At 39.7% G+C, this 22,096-nt stretch overlaps 1 protein-coding gene across 4 annotated transcripts in view; it reads left to right on the plus strand.

Moving 5' to 3' along the window:
- CTNNA1 (catenin alpha 1) overlaps positions 1-22,096 on the plus strand; it is a 178,318-nt gene that overhangs the window by 57,802 nt on the left and 98,420 nt on the right. For all 4 annotated transcript variants that reach the window (XM_003829205.7, XM_063604243.1, XM_034960587.3 and 1 more), the window contains 2 exons: positions 10,656-10,925; positions 13,647-13,850. In XM_003829205.7, the coding sequence (XP_003829253.1) occupies positions 10,656-10,925; positions 13,647-13,850 (474 nt within the window). The remainder of the gene's footprint in view (positions 1-10,655; positions 10,926-13,646; positions 13,851-22,096) is intronic.

A 22,096-nucleotide genomic window follows, 5' to 3' on the forward strand; every position in this document is an offset into this window, starting at 1 on the left:
TGCTGTAGACTTTTTTCATTACAGCAAGATGGTTGTCAGTAAACACATAAAAAAATTTTTTTTTGAGGCAGGGGATCTCACTCTGTTGCCCAGGTTGGAGTACAGTGGTGGCATCATGTAACCTCGATTTCCCCAGGCTCAGGTGATCCTCCCACCTCAGCCTCCTGAATAGCTGAGACTATAGGCACAGGACACCACACCCGGCTAATTTTTGTACTTTTTGTAGATACAGGATTTTGTCATGTTGCCAGGCTGGTCTTGAACTCCTGGGCTCAAGAGATCCTCCTACCTCTGCCTCCCAAGGTACTGGGATTACAGGCATGAGCCACTGTGGCTAGCTAAATGCTATTAATGTCTAATATATGACAGCTTCTTTTCTGGGGGCTTCTTAGTCATTTGGTTATATTTACATTAGTATTAAAAATCTATGCCATAGGGTTGAGAGGATTCAAATAAATAATATATGTACAGTGTTTAATATAGTGCCAGGCACTAAGAAGGCCCTTCTCAGTAGGCAGTTGGTGAATAATAGTTTATTGCTTATATTTCAAGTCATAAGATGTGATCAGACTAACTGTATATATGAGATCCTGGTTTTGCATTTCTAGTACTTAAGATTATACATGGTAATATAGCTAGGTTGGTATACCCAAGTTAGTGTAGGCTCAGTGTGCTTTTTTTTTTTTTTTTTGAGATGGAGTTTCGCTCTTGTTGCCCAGGCTGGAGCGCAATGGTGCAATCTCGGCTCACCACAACCTCCGCCTCCCGGGTTCAAGTGATTATCCTGCCTCAGCCTCCCGTCAGTGTGCTTTTATAATTTATTTTTGTATTGGCTTAGTCTCCATCATATAAATTACAAGTATCTTTTCTTTTTGCTGGAGCTAATTGATCCTGAGAAGAACTTGTTTAATAGAATGGTAATCCTATAAATGTGGCGAGCTGGCCAAATTACATTCAGAATTTATTTTAATTAATGGGTTTGATACAAATTCTCTTTTGAATATGTGAAGTAAATATTAAGTTATATTTAAAAGATACAGTTTGGCAAATAGTCCTACTGGTTTAAAACGTAGTCTGAGCTTGGTTTATGAAGACTGACTGTTATTTAGACAAAATAAACATTAAGATTGCCACTATTGTGCATCATTGCAAAATGGCGGAATAAGTAAATAGATGGTTTTTTTTTTTGTTTTTTTTTGTTTTTTTTGTGGTGGACTCACATTCTGTCGCCCACGCTGGAGTGCAGTGGTGCGATCTCGGCTCACTGCAACCTCCACCTCCTGGGTTCAAGCTATTCTCTTGCCTCAGGCTCCCGAGTAGCTGGGACTATAAGCGCCTGTCACCACACCCAGCCAATTTTTGTATTTTTAGTAGAGACGGGGTTTCACCATCTTGGCCAGGCTGCTCTTGAACTCCTGACCTTGTGATCCACCTGCCTCGGTCTCCCCAAGTGCTGGGATTACAGGCATGAGCCACCACACTCGGTCTGGAATTTTGTATGCTATTCAAGAAACTTACTAGAAAGTAATGCTACCTGAGTTGTTTTTTTTCTTTTTTCCAAAGCCAAATACTTCTCAATGCCTAAGTTTTAATACCATGTGCCATGGATCTGTGAAGAGTTCCTTGAACATAATCCCTTATGTATTTTTTTCATGTGTGTTTTTTTTTGAAAGTAGTAGCAAATGCCAAAGTTTTCTGAAATAAGATGTCACAGAAATATTGGAATTATTATATACATGCTGGATAATCTTCTGTTTGCCCTTCCATATTGTTTCCCACCCTTGTTTACCCTATTCTCTGCCTCAGGAACCTAACCTGCCTGGATTTCATTTGTGGGCTCCTGCTTGGGCTTGGTGAGTGGGAGCACCAGCAGGAGGTCAAAGGAGATAGAGTGATGCTAGGGTGTTACTCTTAGGCCTCTTTCCTGCTGGGTGCCCTGGGTTGCTAAAAGTGATGCCTTTCCTGTCGGGTGGCATTCTCTACACATCTTGCTCCCTGGTTTTGGTAACTGCTGCCTCCTCTTGTCCCTTCATTCCTAAGTGTCCTACCAGCTTTGTAGTTTTTCTGTATTTTGTCCATACCTATGTATAATAGTATAGTCTCTAAACTGCCTTTGAGTCACCCGATTTGATTTTATTCTATTTTTTTCTGCCAGAATTTTGATTGATACGTATTCGCATTTTCTTGGGTTTATAGTAAGTCATGGTCATTTGTAGTTTTCCTTGGGCCTAAGTTTTTAGCCTTAGCCTCCTGAAAGAGAATTCACTGAGTAGACTGGTTGTGGGCTCCTGCGTACCCCCGTTCACAAAATGGTCTTTTATAGGCTTGGGCCTTGGTGTATATTCCAGTAGATGAATGCTTTTCTTGGAAATTAAACAAATACTAATTTTGTCCTAAGGGCCCAGCCTGATGGAAACTTCATTCTTTCTTTTGGGCACTGTCCATTGGCCTCCTTCAGTAGAATTTATTCCTCCTATTTAACTGTATATTTGTATCTGATAACTAACCTTTGGCCACCCACCTCTCCGCACTACTCTTCCTCACTTCTATGAGTCAACTTCTTAAGCTTCCATGTAAGTGAGAACATGTGGTATTTATCTTCCTGTGCCTGGCTTATTTGACTTACCATAGTGTTTTCTGAGGTCATCCATGTTGCCATGAATGACAGAATTTTGTCTTTTTTAAATGGCTAAATAGTATTCCATTGTGAATATATGCCACATTTTGTCTGTTGATGGACACTTAGGTTGATTCCATATCTTGGCTATTGTGAATAGAGCTGCAGTAAACACAGGAATGCATGTTTCTCTTTGACTTACTGATTTCCTTTCCTTTGGATACCCAGTAGTGGGATTGCTGGATCATATGATTGGTCTATTTTTAGTTTTTTGAGGAAATTCCATACAATTTTCCATAATGGCTGTACTGATTTACATTCCCACCATCAGTGTATATGAGTTCCCCTTTCCCTGCATTCCCGCCAGCATTTTTTTTCCTTTCGTTTTGCTAATAGCCATTCTAATTAGAATGAGATGATAACCTCTTGGAGGTTTTGATTTGCTTTTCTCTGATGATTAGTGATGTTGAGGATCTTTCCATATACCTGTTGGTCATTTGTATGTCTTCTTTTGAGAAATGTATGTTTAGCTCATTTGTCTTTTTTTTTTTTAAGACAAGAGTTTTAGTGTGTCACTCAGGCTGGAGTGCAGTGGTGCAATCTCGACTCACTGCAACCTCCACTTCCCAAGTTCAAGCAATTCCTGTCTCAGCTTCCTGAGTAGCTGAGACTACAGGCATGCGCCACCATGCCCAGCTGATTTTTGTATTTTTAGTAGAGTCAGGTTTTCACCATGTTGGCCAGGCTGGTCTCGAATTCCTGGCCTCAAAAGTGATCCGCCTGCCTTGGCCTCCCAGAGTGCCTGGATTACAGGTGTGACCCACTGTGCCCGGCTACATTTGCCCATTTTAAAATCAGATTGAGTTTTTGCTGTTGAGTTGTTTGAGTTGTTTGTATATTCTAGATATTAATCCCTTATCAGATGAATAGTTTGCACATATTTTCTCCTGTTCTTCAGGTTGGCTCTTCACTCTGTTGATTATTTCCTTTGTTGTGCAGAAGATTTTTAGTTTATATAATTCTGTTTGTCTATTTGAATATAACATTCCATTTTTTTCCTGGCCTGTAGCGTTTCTGCATAGAAATCTGCGTTATCCTAATGGGAATTCCCTTTTATGTGACTTGATGCTTTTCACTCGCTGTCTTTAGAATTTTATCTTTGTCTTTTGACTTTTTGACAATTTGACTATAATGTGCCTTGGGTGTATAACTACCCACTAATTATAACTACTTTTTTGATTCAATCTCTTTGGGGACTTTTTGGGCTTTTTGGATCTGTATGTCCATATCTCTCCCCAGACTTGGGAAGTTTCCAGCTATTATTTAATTAAATAGGTTTTCTATGCCTTTTCTTTTCTCCTTCTGGAATTCCCATGATGGGAATATTGGTTGATTTAATGCTATCCTATAAGTTTTGCAGGCTTTCTTCACTCATTTTCATTGTTTTTTGTTTGTTTGTTTTTCCTCTGGGTAATTTCAAGCTACCTATCTTCAAGTTCTGAGATTTTCTTTTTCTTGGTGAAATCTTTTGAAACTTTCTATTGTATTTTTTATTGAATTCTTCGTTGTTTTCACCATTAAATTCTTTAGCTGCATGATTTCTGTTGGTTCTTCTTCATGCATTCTTTTTGTTGAATTTCTCATTTACATCCTGATTTTGGTGAATTTTCTATTTGTATTTTATTGTATCTCTTTGAGGTTCCTTAAGATAATTATTTTATTTTATCTTTTTGAGACAGACTTTCGCTGTCATCTGTCGCCCAGGCTGGAGTGCAGTGGCATGATCTTGGCTCATTGCAACCTCCACCTCCCAGGTTCAAATGATTCTTGAGCCTTAGCCCCGTCCCTGCGCCCCCGCCCCCACAACCAAGTAGCTGGGATTACTGGTGTGAGCCACTGCATCTGGGTCTAGATTTTAAATTCTTTTTCTGGCAGTTTGTTGATTTCCCCCTTTTTTTTCCTTTTTCTTTTTTTTTTTTTCCAGACAGGGTCTTGCTCTGTCGCCCAGGCCAGAGTGCAGTGGCATTTTCTTGGCAGTCTCAAGTGATCCTCCCATCTCAGCCTCCCAAATTGCTGGGGCTACAGGCATGTCATATCCAGCTTTTTTTTTTTGGGATGGGGGGTGGGTAGAGATAGGGTCTTGTTACGTTGTCCAGGCTGGTCCTGAACTCCTGGGCTCACACTGACTTCCTTTTTATTGGGTTCTAGTGTTAAAGAGTTATATGCCTTTCTTGGTGTCATATTTACTTGCTTTCTCATGTTTCTTATGTCCCTGTTTTGATGTCTGTGCATGTGGTGGGACAATCACCTCTTCTACAGTCTTTTGAATGGCTTTTATAGAGACTTTCCCTTGCAGTTGGATTTTAGTGTGCTGGTTGGGGAGTGTGTGTTGGCTCTGTGTCCAGTAGGAGCAATAGTACAGTCTTCATGCAGCTTCTTCACCTGTGTTCAACATCAGCAGTAACTTTGGGTGCCTCAGTTGCCTAGGCTGTAGAAGTTTGTGGTAGTTGTGGCAGTCATGTAGGTCCTTGGTGTCAAGGGTTTTTGGGGTCCTCCTCTTCTTGTTTTTCTCACAGTAGGGAGACTTAGGTGACGGGATCCCTGTTTGTGTCAGGTATGACACAGTGTACAAGCAGCTACTGTGGCACTGGGTTCCAGGTACAGGTGCTCGGGGTGGCTGTGGGGCTGGGGTCCCAGGCTCAGGGTTTTGTGAACTTACTGTGGCACCTGGATCTTGGGATGTATTGGGTGCCTGGCTTTGTTCTCTATGGCAGAGTTGGATGTCAGTTGCCCATAAAGCCAGGATCTGTGACTCTGAGGCACCCCAGTAGCTTTGGCCCAGGGGCCTAGGTTGAGGTTATGATTCTTTCCTTAGGGGGCAGGGCACAGCATTGGCGTGACTTGGGAAGAAGGGGTGCTCTGGAGGTTTGGGCCCAGGGAGCAGGGTGTATGTAGCTGCAATTTGGGAACCTGAGCCAATAGGGCTCAGTGGTAAGTTGGAGCCTAGAGGATGAGGCACCATGCAGTAATGACTCTAGGCCCCCAGATGGTGGAACTTGGCAGTATCCTAGGCTCTATGAAGCCAGGTGCAACAGCAGCACATATCCCAGAATGGCAGACCACAGCTGTTGTGTGGGCCCTGGGGAGGGGAGGGAACAGCACAGCGATTACTCTACTCTGCAAGGAGAGGAGTGTCTCAGCAGTTCAGACTCTAGAGAATCCAACTTCAGGGAAACAGAATACTAGAGTTGTTTGGCCTGTACGGCGAATGTCTCTGCTCAGCCACTGTTCTGTTTCCCTTGGATGCAGGGTACTATGTCGGCTCAGCCCTGGGATGCTCAGCTGGTTTAGGGCACCAGTTCCCCAGGGGCAATGTGCTGCTTCAGCGCACGCCTGAGGGGCATGACTTTTCTGGACAGTCCAGGCACTGATTCCTTGGGATGCAGGGCACCACTTCTGCTAAAGCACTTGGATGCGTGACTACTCTGGGTGCCATTTCCTTGGATTCAGGGCACTGCTTCAAGTTGGGCACTAGTGTGGGGTGACTCCTCTAAGCAGCGAAGGTACTGTTTTCCCTGGAAGGGGAGTGATATTGTTTGGATTTGTGTCCCCACCCAAATCTCGTGTCTAATTGTAGTCCCCAGTGTTGGAGGAGGGGCATGGTAGGAGGTGATTGGATTGGCGGGGGGCGGGGGGGTGAGTGGGGGGATTTCCCCCTTGCTGTTCTTGGGAGTGAGTTCTCACAGATCTGGTTGTTTAAAATCTCCCCCTTTGCTCTCTTCCTCCTGCTCTCGCCATGTAAGATATGATTCCTTTCTCTTTGCTCTGTGCCATGATTGTAAGATTCCTGAACCACCCACCCCCCGCCCCGCCCCCCACCGCCAGCCATGCTTCCTGTACAGCCTGCAGAACCATGAGCAAATTAAACCTGTAAAGGTAGTCCTTTATAGCAGTGCAAGTATGGGCTAATACAGGGAGAGAAGAGGGGTAGATGGAGTGGCTTCCTCTCTCCTTGGCCCCATGAGTAAGGGTATAACAGTTGCTTGCAGCTTGGGGATGTCTGGCCAATTGGTTGTGATAGTTTGGTGGTGACTTAGCCTTGGGGATGAAGGGAAGCTGTGGCCACTCACACTAGGAGCAAGACACACTCCAGCCATGGTTCCATTTCCAAGATGGTATAGCACAGTAGTTGCATGGGCTGTAGAGGGCAGGTCACAGTGTCGTCCCCTTCTTGGAGGGAGCACAGCAATGTGGATTCTAGGCAGGTCCCTCAGCTGGGCCTAGTGCCTATGAGAACTGCAGGGACAGTGGTGAGGTCTGTATGTGTCCAAGGTGTTGATGGGGGTTGCTGAAATCCTCTTGCTTACCTCCTCGAAGTAGGGAGGTTTGTCCTGGTTCCCGGGTGATCCTGGTTGGGGTATAGGGTGGTGGAGGCCTGGCGTTTCCTTCTGTTTTCCATGTGGCCAGCCTGAGATTTGTCACCAGGGTTTCTGTAACTCCTCTGATGCGCTTTGGCACTCTATCTCAGTTATTTTTATTAAAATGTAGTTGTTTAGTCATTGTTTTGGGTGTTGTTTTGAGGGGGATGAATGCTAGGAGCTGCTAGTTGGCCATCTGATGTCACTGTTTTAAACCCTTTGTAAACATAAACTCATTTAATCTTCACAAAATAATGTGAGGTAGATACTATAACTGGTCGCATATTAATTTTAATAGAGGTTACGTAATCTTGCAAGGTCACTTATCTAACAAATGGTGGAGCCAGGATTTGAACCTAGGTTGTTTGGCACCAGAGGACAGAGATACTGTGTTTTAATTGTTCCTATAATCACTACTGCCTAGAATATTGCCTGGACATAGTGGTGTTCAATAAATATTTGTTTAACAACTGAGTGACTGAACCACTTTGCTGTACTGGAATTGGATTCTAAGTGTGACGCCAATCAGTTACTTTCTAATTAAGTGTGGCTGGAATATTATTTGCTGACTAGAAGTGTTGAATCTCCATTAGCTGCATGTTGTTCTTTGACTGTAAGTGTGAAAGTGATGGCAGAAGTAAGGATGGGTTGGCATCAACCTTAGATCCTGTGAGAAGGACCACTTCTGCCTCATATTGTCGACTCTGGCTTCCCAACATGCTAGTGATGTAATAATGCTTTGATGCTTACATTCCCTCCATCTGTGTGCAGAGAGCTTATTGAGGTATTTGATGATAATGTAATGCTTCTTATTTATTACCTAGTCTATGAATTCTTGCCTTTTGTGATTATTTTTTTCTGAAAACTTGGACACTGAATAGTAATGTTACTGTCGGTGTTTTATTTGTAAATACTTTGGACTGGTTGGATTGTTTGACCATGGACCCTTTTTTTAAGTGTAGCCATTTGTATCCAAGAGAAATCTATGGCTATAATTTATATTGTTAAGAGAGAAATGAGAGGAAACTTTCACTTGAATTTTCAGCTCTTGGTTAGAGGCAGTGTTATAGATTGCTTAGAAGTTAGTTTCTATTTTTTGGTCAGTCCATGGGATATCATTCAGATTACATTGAAAGCAGTTCTTTGTTCCTGAGTCTGCTTGAACCATCACTGGGTTGGTGAAGTTGGGGATTATGAAAGCTAAAGTAGACCAAGAGACTCTAGTTTTGTAAATAATCTATTATGTTGCTTAATAGGTCACTTTCCTCAGTAATCTGGATTACTTATTGGCATTATATATCTTGAAAAGAGTACTTTTAATCATTATTCTTATTGCAGTAAATAGTGCTGTACTGTGATAGTGTCCCTTTTCTTTATGTAACAAAATCTAATTTCTTTGTGCTAAGGCAAGAGCAGTTCTAAAGAGAGAAAAAAGAACACTTTAGCAGTCAGGACAAATGATGGTATTTTGTTATTATTTTCATCGTAGATTAAAATATATCCCTCATACTTTGTAGATAGGAGTCTATCAGAGATACACTGTGATAAGGGCAAGACAGTTAGAAAATGGCACACAGAACATATGCACCAGCTGTTTAAGCGTAATGGTTAACCCTAGCTCCTTGTCATAACTCGAGTCTTGAAATGATCACCAATTCTCTAAATCCACAGGATCTTGTTTCTGAATATTTAGCCTAATGTAGTCTTTGGAAAAGTAGAAGTTGGTAATACCATACCAGGCAGTGGCTTAGGAAAGTCATGTGTTGAATAGTAATTATGGCACCTGCTAACTTGAGATGACCGTAAGTGTCTTTGGTAACTAACCTTTATAAGAAGCTATGCTGATCTAGGTCATAGATACTTAGGAGGAATGCCAAAGCTGATTGCAAAGCATTTTTATAAAACAGTAGACAATTTAAGTACTTAAAGGCAAATGCCTTCCTAGAAAACTTTTAGAGCCCCTCAGATTGTGGTGAAGGCAAGACATTTAGAAAATGCCACACAAAACATGTGCACCAGCTGTTTAAGTGTAATGTTTAGTCATAGCCCCTTGTTGCTTGAGTCTTTAAATGATAACTGATTCTTTAAATCTACAGGGTCCTGTTTTTGAATATTTAGCCTAATGTACTGTGTTACAGGGCATTTGGAGTGCTGTGAGCTATTACTTGCAAATTTAGATTCCAAATGAGAAAAGAATTCTAGGAGGAAAAGTAAGCTGTCATAATATACAAGGTTTGAATAAAGATGCAAACCTAAATATATACTGAGATGAAGTTTCAGAAAAAGGAAGCCAGTTTGGTGTCTCTAATGCCTAATTAGGAACTCATCTAGAAAGATGAACCACTAAATAGCTAAGTCAGATGGCTAATTGAGTAATTGACTTTGTCCTTTCTAACTTGGCCAATTTTCTGTTACTGTTTACACATGTAATACTCAAAATGTTTAAATTTATACTCTAGGATTTAGTTGATGACATTAACATTGACATTTTAACATGTAAAATAAGAGTTGGGCTACCATTTGGTGATCATTTAGAGTTATCACCTGTATTCTTCTTCTGTGGTGGTGATCCATTTTTACTAAAGCCTTTTTTTCCCTTCTGAGTATTGTGAGTGAAAGAGGGATACCAGAAATACCCGCTTCCCATTCCCATCTTGCGTATTTTTGGCATCACTTATTTGTCGCTTAGCATATCTACTCAGCCTACCAAGTAGATGCCATCATTAGTGGAAATGATGCCAAGGACCTCAAATCCTTCTTACTGTGGATTATAATTATGGGGTAGAAGAAATGAAAAAAAGTAGTTTAAGACCGTATCTATACAGAGTCTTATAATCATAGATTGGGGCTATGAAGCACATACGCCTCAACTTTATGGCTTACTGACCTGCGAACTGTTTAATGTACTGTGTAAGAAAAGTGTGGTTCTGTGTCCTAAAGTGGTTTTTGGGGTGGGGAGCGGGAGAGGAGGAGTTACGTGCTTGTGAGAACAGCCTTGCGATATCCTCACCTATTTATGTAGTTCATACATACCTGTGGCATCCTGTCCCAAATTTCACAAAACTCTTACAATAAAATTATGTAACTTGATAAAAAATAATCCTTATAATAAGTCTTACTCTGTTTGAATGTATCTCTTCATGATCTTTCTATCGTTGGTTGGTATAGGTGCATATATCTATATAGAGTTGTAATCAAGATGCTAGGCAGTTTGTTTTGTCTTTTATTTAATGCCTTATTTAGTGCTGTGCTAAGTACTTTACATACATTATCCCATTTAATCCTCAAAACAATGATAAGAAAGGTACTGTTACTGCTCTTCTTTGACCGAAGGGGAACCTTAGCCCTGAGGGTTTAAAATAAGGTCATAAAATAGCCAGGAGAAAGTAGAAGTGGGGGTGGGGTGGATTCAGATCTAGGTCTGTGTGATTCCAAAGCTCAGAATCTTACCTACCAAGCCATACTGCCTTCTTTGTGATTGACTCTCAACTAGATTGTTAATGAAAATAATGTGTCTAATTAATAGAAATTCTAACTTTTCAGCATTTACCAGCAAATTTTTATATGAGTAAAGCCCATATAAAGAGTGCTCCAATTTCTTGTTTTATTTACTCTTGTAGGAATTGAAAGATGTTGGCCATCGTGATCAGATGGCTGCAGCTAGAGGAATCCTGCAGAAGAACGTTCCGATCCTCTATACTGCATCCCAGGCATGCCTACAGCACCCTGATGTCGCAGCCTATAAGGCCAACAGGGACCTGATATACAAGCAGCTGCAGCAGGCGGTCACAGGCATTTCCAATGCAGCCCAGGCCACTGCCTCAGACGATGCCTCCCAGCACCAGGGTGGAGGAGGAGGAGAACTGGCATATGCACTCAATAACTTTGACGTAAGTTATGCTTGGGTGGAAATTTCCAGCTCTTGACCATCCCCCAAAAGATAACAGATTTCTGGGGAAAAGCGATCAAGGCTTCTGATGATAGCTCAATTTCCACTTAGATCTTTAATCTAAGTCAAAAGAAATTATGAATCATCAGTCTACTTGATTTTAACTTGGCCTAAAACATTTATTTTTATTTTTGTTTTTAGTTTGAATTAAACTTCTGGATTCTTTTATGTAGCTTGTGTTTCCTATGAGGTCATTCTTTACTGAGGATATGGGTTTGGTTCATTTCAACCAAGATTTTGACCTTCTGGCAGATGTGAAGCTATGGTAGATACAGAAACTAAGTACACGTAGGGTCAGCCCCCTAGAGGCTCGTGGTCTATTGGGAGATAGGGAAACATCATAAGTGACTGCAGCAAAAGTACCATCATTCTAATCTTTCTTGTCTGCCTAGATATACTTCTTTTCAATGACTAAATTGGAATAATGAACAGAAATTTAATCAAGTGGAAGCAAATTTGGGATTAAAATACTTTCTTAGCATAATGCCATAATTACTTTTCATAAATGATGCGCTAGGTCTGTCCTGTGTACACAACTCTTAAGGTTAACTTTTTGGTGGGTTATGTGTTCTTAATTCCTACCCACAGTGCCTCTTGGCTTCCAGTAGATGGCAGCAGTATAAGTTTTTTTTTTTGTTTTTTTTTTTTAGGGCTTTAGAAGTAACTGTTGGGGCTAATTAAAAAAAAAAAACAAACCAAAAAACAGAAATTGTGTTCCAGGTGACCAGTATCCTTTCATAAAGTAGGGATGCTATGAAATATAGAATAAAAAAAAATTACAATGGAGTGCATTTTGTTTTTAAGTTTTTCCTTGCCTTTACCTTTTCTTTCTTTTGCCACTTTACTTTTGCTTAGGTAGCTGATCCTTGTTGATATGCATGGCCGATTTAAGACTTTTTCATAAAGCAAGAAGGCAGTGTTAAGTCTAAAGACCATGGTGTTAGAACTCAGTTTTTACCATGGAGCTTTAAACATTAAATTATTTTATAACAAACTCTTATGGTGCATGTTAAAATTTACTAGCAATGTTGTTTTTCCCCCCTTCAAAATTTGGCAGTATTAGGTATCTTTCAGGGTAGTAGCACATTTTGCCCTAAGTTGAGTAATATCTACCTGAAGCTACTTAACTTCTCAGGGACACAGGTATTTGTAAAATGAGGGTTTGTGCTAAGTGATCTCAGACCCATTGATGCCCTGTTACTCTATTAAAATTCTATGACCATTCATTTCTCATTTTTGTTGGCCAGAAAGCATTTTGTATTCAGTTTTGACCAGAGAAATCCTGTAATAACCTAATCTTACAAAAAATGATCAGCTAAAATGTGTAGGTTAATAATGAACTGAAGGTATTGCATGTTCAGTTTGAAAACTGAGGGTTCTTTGGAAGGGAAGGAAGAAATGTATAATTATTGGAAAAGGGCAAGGTTTTGGTAGAAAAAATTTGGCATTTAAGTTGAAATCAATAAGGACATAGTCTCTGTAAAGAAAAATTAAAGCCATAATATTTGCACAGACATTTATCAGGGTGAGGATAAATTATATCAAGTGGAGGAATTGGAGGGAGGCCAGTAGCTGCTGTCTTGAGGATGCCGATGTTTCACCTTGTACCTATAGCTTACTTGTGACCAGACCTCACTAAGTGCTAGAAAAGCTGGATGTAAGTGGAGTCGGGAGGGAAGGGGAGACAGAAAAAGGATTTATTCTTATTGGAGCAGTTCTTCCTCACAGCTTAGCTTTTTGGGAGGATTGCTATCATCTCTTACAGAATACTAGAGGTCTTTGAGGAAAGGAAGTCTCTAATTTAGACATAACAGGATAAATTTGAGACTGAATTATTTAGAAAACTTGATTAGATATGTAAGATGAGGCAAATAGATGGAAATTCATTGTAAATGCATTTCTTTCTGAAACTTTAAGGTTAGAGATCAGTTTGTATGTGTGCGCACACGTGTATATATTTTAAGAGACAAAGTCTTGCTCTGTTACCTAGGCTGGAGTGCAGTGGCACAATCATAGCTCACTGCAGCCTTGAACTTCTGGGTTCAAGTGATCCTCCTGAGTAGCTGGTACTATAGGCGTGTGCCGCCATGCCCAACTTATTTTATTTTTTTGCAGAGACAGGGTCTTGCCTCGTTGCCTAGGCTGGTGTTGAACTGGCCTCAAACAATCCTCCTTCAATCTCTCAAAGTGTTGAGATTACAGGCATAAGCCACCACACCTGGCTTGTTTGGCTTTTATTTTTTAATTTTTTTGTGGTGCAACAGTTCTAAATATCACATGACAGTTTTATATTCTGCAAGTAAGAGGTAACTTTTATTTTCCTTGTAATTCTCATCTGATGATTTGAATTGCTAGTCTTATACAGGTTTACCTTTAGATGTTCAGAATAAGTTGTGTGAGCATGATATGTTTGTATTTGTGGTATCATACCTTATCATGCCTTGTTTGGCTACATAGCATTACTTGCACTGCTTTCTTTGAGGAGTGATCAACAGTAGGCCATCTTCTGTGGGACAGCCCCTTACCTGCTAAGAAGTATAACTTTCTTTCAGATGTTGGAATTTTTGTGTTAAATCTTGATATTACTAATAACACTTTTCTCACCTTGAATAAAGAAGGGAACAGAGATGAGTACTAACATTTGGTAATACTTTCTCTGCAGAAACAAATCATTGTGGACCCCTTGAGCTTCAGCGAGGAGCGCTTTAGGCCTTCCCTGGAGGAGCGTCTGGAAAGCATCATTAGTGGGGCTGCCTTGATGGCCGACTCGTCCTGCACGCGTGATGACCGTCGTGAGCGAATTGTGGCAGAGTGTAATGCTGTCCGCCAGGCCCTGCAGGACCTGCTTTCGGAGTACATGGGCAATGTGAGTTTGACAGCTTTTCTTTGAAGTAAGATATTTATGGATGAGGAGTTTTCTATAACATGTTGGATCTGAGATGTTTTCACTATAAATACCAAATATGTCCTTGACTCCTTGATTTTTGGGAGTAGGTCAGATTTTTAAAGAAATGGATAAATGGCTAAGTGGCTCTTTCCTCTCTCCAGCTTATTGAGAAATTTTCAACTTATAAAAATCATACAGTGAATACCTAGGAAATTTATCTGTATTCATCAGTTAACATGTAGATACATGTGTAGGTGTGTGTATATATAAATGTATATGTATGTATGTGTATATACACAAACATCCTTTTTTCCCCTGAAGCCTTTGGAAGAAAGTTGTAGACATTGTGATGCTTCACCTCTAATATTTTAGCATGCCTCTCCAAAGAATAATGACCTTCTATACCACTAAAGTTTCATTATCCCAAGTAGGTGGCTAATTTTGGGCAAAAGGGAATGTTGAAAACCTGCCTCCTCAATATTTATAGTTGTGAAAGTTTTTTCGTGAACCATATTGAATGTCACAAGAGTAGATAATTGCCAAGTAGAGTTACATAAAGCAAACTCTGGATAGTGTTTTTGAATTTTGAAGGTTTGTGCATAAAAACCCAGGCTATGAAATTTGATACCCACTTTTTTTTTAAAAGGCCGTAGAAAATTCTATATTTGTTGATTTTTCTCTGTTGCCATATGTCTTTCTTTTTTTCCTTCACTTATACTTCTTCTATTCTGGTTATTTAATGCTAGCTTAGAGTTCCTGTCATTTAGACCTTGGACCCAATATTTTACTGTAGCTAATTAGCAATAAATTAAGTAAAAATTATATGAAATCATTTTAAGGGGAAGAAGGACAACAACACAAATTAGTTGTCATCACTAGTGTTTTTTACCTGTTTAACACCTAAAAAAAATATCTTGGTTCTTTCTCATTTGTTCGTTTGCCATACATCTTGTCTGTTCACTTACAGGCCTGTAAAAGTTAATGGGTGATGGTAAATCATGGTGGAATTCCTAGGGTGAAGATGAATGCCTTCCTCTGTTTATCTTGTCTCTACCATACTGTGAAATTAGTGATGCATATTGAATTTTTTAAAGCCATTGCCCCCTGGGCATGATGGTTCAAGCCTGTAGTCCCAGCGTTTTGGGAGGCTGAGGTGGGTGGATTGCGTGAGCCCAAGAGTTTGAGACCATCTTGGGCAACATGGTGAAATCCCATCTCTACAAAAAATACAAAAGTTAACTGGACATGGTGGCACACGCCTGGTCTCAGCTACTCGGGAGGCTGAGGCGGAAGAATCGCTTAAGCCTGGGAGGTTGTGGCTACAGTGAACCACGGTCGCGCCACTGTGCTCCAGCCTGGGCGACAGAGCGAGAGTGTCTCAAAAAAAAAAAGCCATGTTTTGATTATAGGCAGTCTACTTAAGAAAAATGAGATTAGAGGTTTTGTTAAATCAAATGGAAAAAGTGGTTTTTAAGTCACAGTGAAAATGTGGGACACATTTAAAAATCCATAGCTAAGATTGAACATTAGAAAATATTTTAAAAGATGGATATGTTGCAGAATGGCTCACAATGTTGCAGCCTTAAACAGGGGAACAAACACTCATGGTAAGTGGATCAGTCATCTGCTATCATGGGTAGTGCTGGAAATGGTGTAAAAGTGTCATGTAGTTATGATGAGGAAATCACTTCAAAAACAGACTTTGGTGGGAAGGAGGATGTGATAAATCTGTTCCGATTGCTCCGTTTTAGAGCCTCCTAATCAGTCTATAAGATATCCCTTGAGTCTTGAGGTTGGTCACATTCTTGGGCCAATCACCCCTGGTCATGAGTAACCTTGAGGTTTCGAAACCTAGAGTGCCATACAAACAGTACTGTCTATTCATGCCATCAGTGTAAGAAAAGGTGGGAAGCACTCATTTATACTGAAGACATGGAGACTGCAGTAGCATTCTTAAATGAAAACTGGAACAATGTGTGATGTGAGGCTGAAATTTGAGTATTATGGTAGGGATCTTGAAAGAAATCTTGGCCGGGCACGGTGGCTCACGCCTGTAATCCCAGCACTTTGGGAGGCCAAGGCAGACGGATCACAAGGTCAGGAGATTGAGACCATCCTGGCTAACATGGTGAAACCCGGTCTCTACTAAAAATACAGAAAAATTACCTGTAATCCCAGCACTTTGGGAGGCTGAGGCGGGCAGATCACGAGGTCAGGAGATCGAGACCATCCTGGCTAACGTGGCGAAACCCTGTCTCTACTAAAAATACAAAAAAATTAGCCGGACATGGAGGCGGGCGCCTGTAGTCCCAGCTGCTCTGGAGGCTGATGCAGGAGAATGGTGTGAACCCAGGAGGCGGAGCTTTCAGTGAGCCAAGATCATGCCACTGCACTCCAGCCTGGGGAACAGAGGGAGACTCCATCTCAAAAAAAAAAAAACCCAAAAAATAAACAAACAGAAAACAGAAAAATTAGCCAGGCGTGGTGGGGGGCCCCTGTAGTCCCAGCTACTCGGGAGGCTGAGGCAGGAGAATGGTGTGAACCCGGCAGGCGGAGCTTGCAGTGAGCCAAGATCGCACCACTGCACTCCAGCCTGGGCGACAGAGCAAGATTCTGTCTCAAAAACGAAAAAGCACAAAAGAAAGAAATCTTCTTGAGATTTAGAAATGTATTTTAGGAGATGGTCTCTGGGTATGTTTCTCCTAAAGGTAAAAATCTTTAGTTTCCTTTTATTGATTCACGTAACAGTAAACAGGCTTGGTCCTGCCAAAAAGCACTAGAGTGAGGATAAACGGTGAGGGCAGTGGAGCACACTTGAAGAAAGCTTAGAATGATAAAAGGGTCTGGAAGAAGCAGAAGCAACTGGGGATAGATTTTTGCTTATTTATGAAGCATTCAAAAACATTTAGAACCTCTAGTGAGTGTCAGAATATAACCAGCAATGTCTGCCTGTCAGTCAGTTCATTCTGAGTATGTGACACATGCAAAGCAGTGTGTTGGGCACAATGTTAAGAGGAGGAATGAGGCTCTGATCCCTCCCTTCTGGAACAGACAAAGTTTCTATAGGGGGTTTAATGGGAGTGTCATCATAGGTACAGCCAAAATGCTGTGGAAATTGCAAGGAGGTTGAGGTTATTTCTATCTGGGAAATCCAGGAGGCTTTCTCTTCTAGAAGATTTATTTTGTAATCTTTTGGTTGACTTTTATCTTGATTTTTAAAAAATGGTTCATTTTATTTCTGTTGAAAAATATTAGACAAATTATGTTATGTGGAGAATTGAAATCACCTACATTAATTAATACTTGTTTACTACGTGGAACTTTGTATAAACATTGTTGTAAAGTCCAGAAAGGCTCACATAATATTCACTTTTTCTGTTTCTTGGATTCTCTCATGTTGTTATTAATATTTTTATGGACACACATTCTTAAAGTGTCTTCTTTCTTCATTTTGTGTTGCTTATTACCAGGTTCCACTGGCTTTTTCTCTGAGGCAGTGATTCTTAACTTTGGATGCACATTACAGTCCTTGGGCAACTTTGATGTTTCAGGTGTACCCCAGACCAATTAAGTCAGAATCTCTGCGTCAAGATCCAAGTGTCAGTTATTTTAAAACACTTCCCAGTTGATTCCAGTGTGCAACTAAGGTGGAAAAACTGCTCTGGTAGTTTATTCCGTTTGTCCCTTTCTGTCCCCACTGCCATTACCTTACTTCAGTGTCTCCTCACTTTCTCCATTTTCCACTTTGTTCTGCCTGCCCAGGCCAGGCTGAGCTCCTGTCTTTAGTACTAGGGCATTGTTCATTATGTTCTGGAAATTCCCTTCCTACCTATGTAAACCTAATCTACTCTTTCTTCAGGCCCCATATTTGTTTTTCATCTCTTTGCTGAAGGCCATTTCAAACTACATCATCTTACATTATTTCTTTGGTGCTTGAAGTTTTGTGCCTTATTGTATACTCCCTTGAATTGTTGTTTAATTGCATTTCTTTTATCCATTTAATTCTGCAACTAGGTTTTTAAGCCTTTGGAACATGACAACTCCTTAAAAATATTCATTCATGGTCTAGTATAATGCTGCAAGAGGTGCTCAGTAAATGCTTGCTTAATGAACTCATGCTGGTTTGGAGGAATGAATAAAATGAATAATTTTGGATTTTCATGGTGCTAAGGAGGTAATAGTGTGGTGGAAAAAACCAAAGACCCTTACCCTTATGGGCCTTACATTCTACAGGGGATGAAGGAGGAGGCTGTGGTGGTTTATTTCTACTTCCTATTAGATCTTTCACTATACAGATGACATTTGTTGAAAAAATTAAACCAAATACTCTGGAATAAGCAATTAAGTGAAAGTGATATCTTAGAGCAGAGTTAAATTTAATTCATCAGCTGAGGGCCAAATTCCCTTTTAAAGTTTCCAAGGGTCAGGAGGCTAGCAGCCTTAATGTTATTGCTTGCATAGTGGTTTGATGAAGAGTTGGTAGGTAGTCTTGGCTCTACAACTAACTTACTGTACGGACTCTAAGGAAATATTGACATAAAAGTAATGCATTTGACCTCTACTTACTTAACATTAGGGAAATATCACAGACCCATGACAGTGGAGGTTTTGCGACCCTTCAGTGTATCCTTGTAGTTTCAGAGATGGCTTCCAGTTTTCCTTGAAATGAAATGTGGTTATTGTGGTTAAGTTTAATTTGTTTTAGCTCTGTCAGCCTAAAGTTGCTTTGCCTGTGAGAGAGAAAAACAGCTTTGGATGGATGTCATAATCTTAAAAGGTTTAAAAGTGAATGGATTGAAATTAAAATGAAATGTAATTAAATTTGAAAAAGTTATTACCATTTTTTTTTCATGATTGAAAGTCAGACATGTGCATTAAATTACTAAAATACCACTACTATTAGCATTTAGGGATATATATTTTCAGGTTTTTTTCTTTTCTTCTTCTATGCAGAGCATAAAATAACAGTTTTAATTCTCTCAGTGTTTTCTGCCTATAAACATGAAATATCCGTAGAACTAGGTTTCAGACTATTAAGTTAATGGGTTAAAACAGTCTGCTGTCTGGTTAATGGGTTAAAATTTCTGTTTTTCAAATACATAGCTGACTTGGTTGCCCAGTTGTGTGTTTTAATGTTCTCTGAGTTATTTCAGTGCTACTGAGAAAGACTTCTGAAGGGCTCTATGCTTTATACAGCTGACTTCTTTATTTCATGCCTTTCATTCTGCTGAGGGATATGCTGACTGTTAATATGTTCCTTTCTCCGTTTTTTAAGGCATGTGTTTTTCCAATAGTAGAATTTATTGGAACTAAACTTGTCTCTGTTACCGTACCCCCCTTCAACCCTGACTCCTCAATGAACAAATAAGCAAAACCTACCCTTTCCCCAAAACCTCCAAATCTGAATATACTTAATACAATGTCTGAAACATAAAGGACCCTCAGTCTTTGAAATGAACTCCATTTGGTTTTGACCAGAGCAGTCTTGCCCAGCAGGTCATGGTCGTGTTTGACTGACTGGCGTTAGGGCTTATAATTGGTAAGAACAAACACATGCCATGGGCTTAAGTAGTTCTAGCTCTCTGCTATTCAGTGTGGTAGCCACTCACCATATGTGGCTATTGAGCACTTGAAATGTGACAAGTCTAAATTGAAGTTTGCTGTAAGTACACCAGATTTCAGAGTTAGTATAGAAAAAAGAATGTGAATTATCTCATTGATATTATTTTAGATATATTGGGTTAAATAAAATCTATTAAACTTTATTTTTACCTGTTTCTTTTCACTTATGGCTACGAGAAAAATCATATTTACATTGGTTATATATGTATCTATAACTTATATATATGTTATAAAAATTCTATGGGTGGTTTATTTCTGGCTTGCATTGTATCTCTGTTGGATAGTTCTAACCAATAAGTAACCAACCAGCTAAGGTGAGTAGATGAGAGGTTAGGATCAACTTTGTTCAATGTCCAGAATGGCATGGTAGTCCATGCATAGTAGCTATTATAACTTGTATTCTTTTAATACTTAAAACTGTAGTTTTAGATAGAAGAAAATTGGTTCAATTTAGGACCTTGTAAGGATAATGTTTCTTAAGGATACATTTTATCTTTGTTCTTGCCTGAAAACATTGGACATAGTAGTTGTAGGATCCCAAAAGAAGAATGCAGTAACTGGACATACTTTGGTTGGACTGGATGTATATTTGAGGAATATGATTATGTTAATATATCAAGTATAAAATTTTAATTCGATTTGGGTAAATTTGATGTGGATTGTATGAATGGTATGCAGCTAATGTTCATTTTCAAAGATCTTTTGAAAAGATATATTGTTATTATAGTGAAGTGAAGCACTCAATTTAGATGTTAATCCTTTCTCAGTTTTGCAAATGCCTTCCTGGAATCTCTTTAGCATAGCCAGAGCTTTTGAAGGACTCTGAAGAGCTTGTTACTGCATTATGTTGTGGCTACACTTTTCTTTTCTTCAGAATTAGAGTAGCTTAATTTTTTCCTGATTATAAAAGTTCTGTGTTCATTATATATTGTCCGTAATCCCACCACTCATTTTTGTGTATAACATTCCAGACTTAATTCGGATATGTGTATATGTACACTTATATCTGTTCTTTTCTTACCTTTTCTTCTTTTTAAAAATGTTGTTAGTAATGATTGTCCATACTTTTACACTGCTTACCATATGCCAGCCATTGTGCTGAGAGACATTTTATCCCCATAATAACCCTGTTGAGTTGATAATTGCTCAAAAATACATATACATACAGGTGCAGTTTGAGCTCAGATCTGTCTGACCTGAAAGTCTGAACTCTTAATACTTTTACCATTGTACATCGTCCCAAGTTAACAAATATGATTTTATAACATCTTAATGGTGGCAGAGTTTTCCATTAAAATTAAATACCCCCAGAACTAAAATAAATACTGGAATCTAAATTTCAGTATTAAATTTCTAAAATTGGATATCCTAGACTAAGTAAAATAGATCCAGGTCTGGGATAGCTGCTTGAAGTGAGTGGAATGTCACTTGCCTCCGTGTGAAGAGACCGCCAAACAGGCTTTTTGAGAGCAGTAAAGCTCTTTAATCACCTGGGTGCGGGCGGGCTGAGTCCAAAAAGAGAGTCAGCGAAGGGTGGTGGGATTATCATTAGTTCTTATAGGTTTGGGATAGGCAGTGGAGTTAGGAGCAATTTTTTGTGGGCAGGGGGTGGATCTTATGAAGTACATTGTCAAGGGTGGGGAGAATATTGCAGAGTACCTTCTTAAGGGCAGGGGAGGATATTACAAAGTACTTTCTCAAGGGTGGGGAGGGTGTATTGTCACAAAGTCAATTTATCAGTTAGGGTGGGGCAGGAACAAATGGCAGTGGTGGAATGTCATCAGTTAAGGCAGGAACTGGCTATTTTCGCTTCTTTCTTTTGTGGATCTTCAGTTGCTTCAGGCCATCTGGATGTATACATGCAAGTGACAGGGGATATGATGGCTTAGCTTGGGCTCAGAGGCCTGACATGGAGCAAAAGAGCTTTTAGAGTATTTTCCATGCTAGACTGGTGGTACTTGAGTGCTGTAGCTGTTTAAATGGGCTCTGTGGTTTGCAGGTACAGAGGCTGAGTTTTGTTATACAGTTATGGTATGATTTCCATCTTTCTTTGAACTCTTGAGTTTTCTGCAAGAGATGCTTACCTAAATTAGTAGTCCATAGTTCTGTAGAGGCATTTGAAGATTATTTTATTGAATTGTTAGTGTAAGCTTTTCTGTGAGCTGCCTAATAAACAGGATTTGGGAGAGTTTATATAAGTAGATGATGCATTGAATGCAAAATTTGAGCCTGTGTAGGACTTGCTTTTTTGACAGCGGCATTTATTTTTATTTTTTATTTAATAAATTTTATTTTTACTGTATATGTTTAAGGTATACAATGTGATATTTAGATATACATAGTTAAATGATTACTACAGTGAAGCCATTTAACATATCTGTTATCTTAGAGTTACCTTGTGTGGGTGGTAAGAGGGCCTAAAATCTACTCTCTTAGCAAGTTTTCCAAATACAATACAATGCTATTGACTATAGGCTTCATGCTGTAGATTAGAGCTCTAGATTTTTTATTTACTTATTTTTTGCTCTGTCACCCAGGCTGGAGTGCACTGGTACGATCACAGCTCACTGCAACCTCTGCGTCCCTGATTCAAGTGATTTTCA

Source organism: Pan paniscus, chromosome 4, assembly GCF_029289425.2.
Source record: "Pan paniscus chromosome 4, NHGRI_mPanPan1-v2.0_pri, whole genome shotgun sequence".
NCBI lineage: Eukaryota > Metazoa > Chordata > Mammalia > Primates > Hominidae > Pan > Pan paniscus.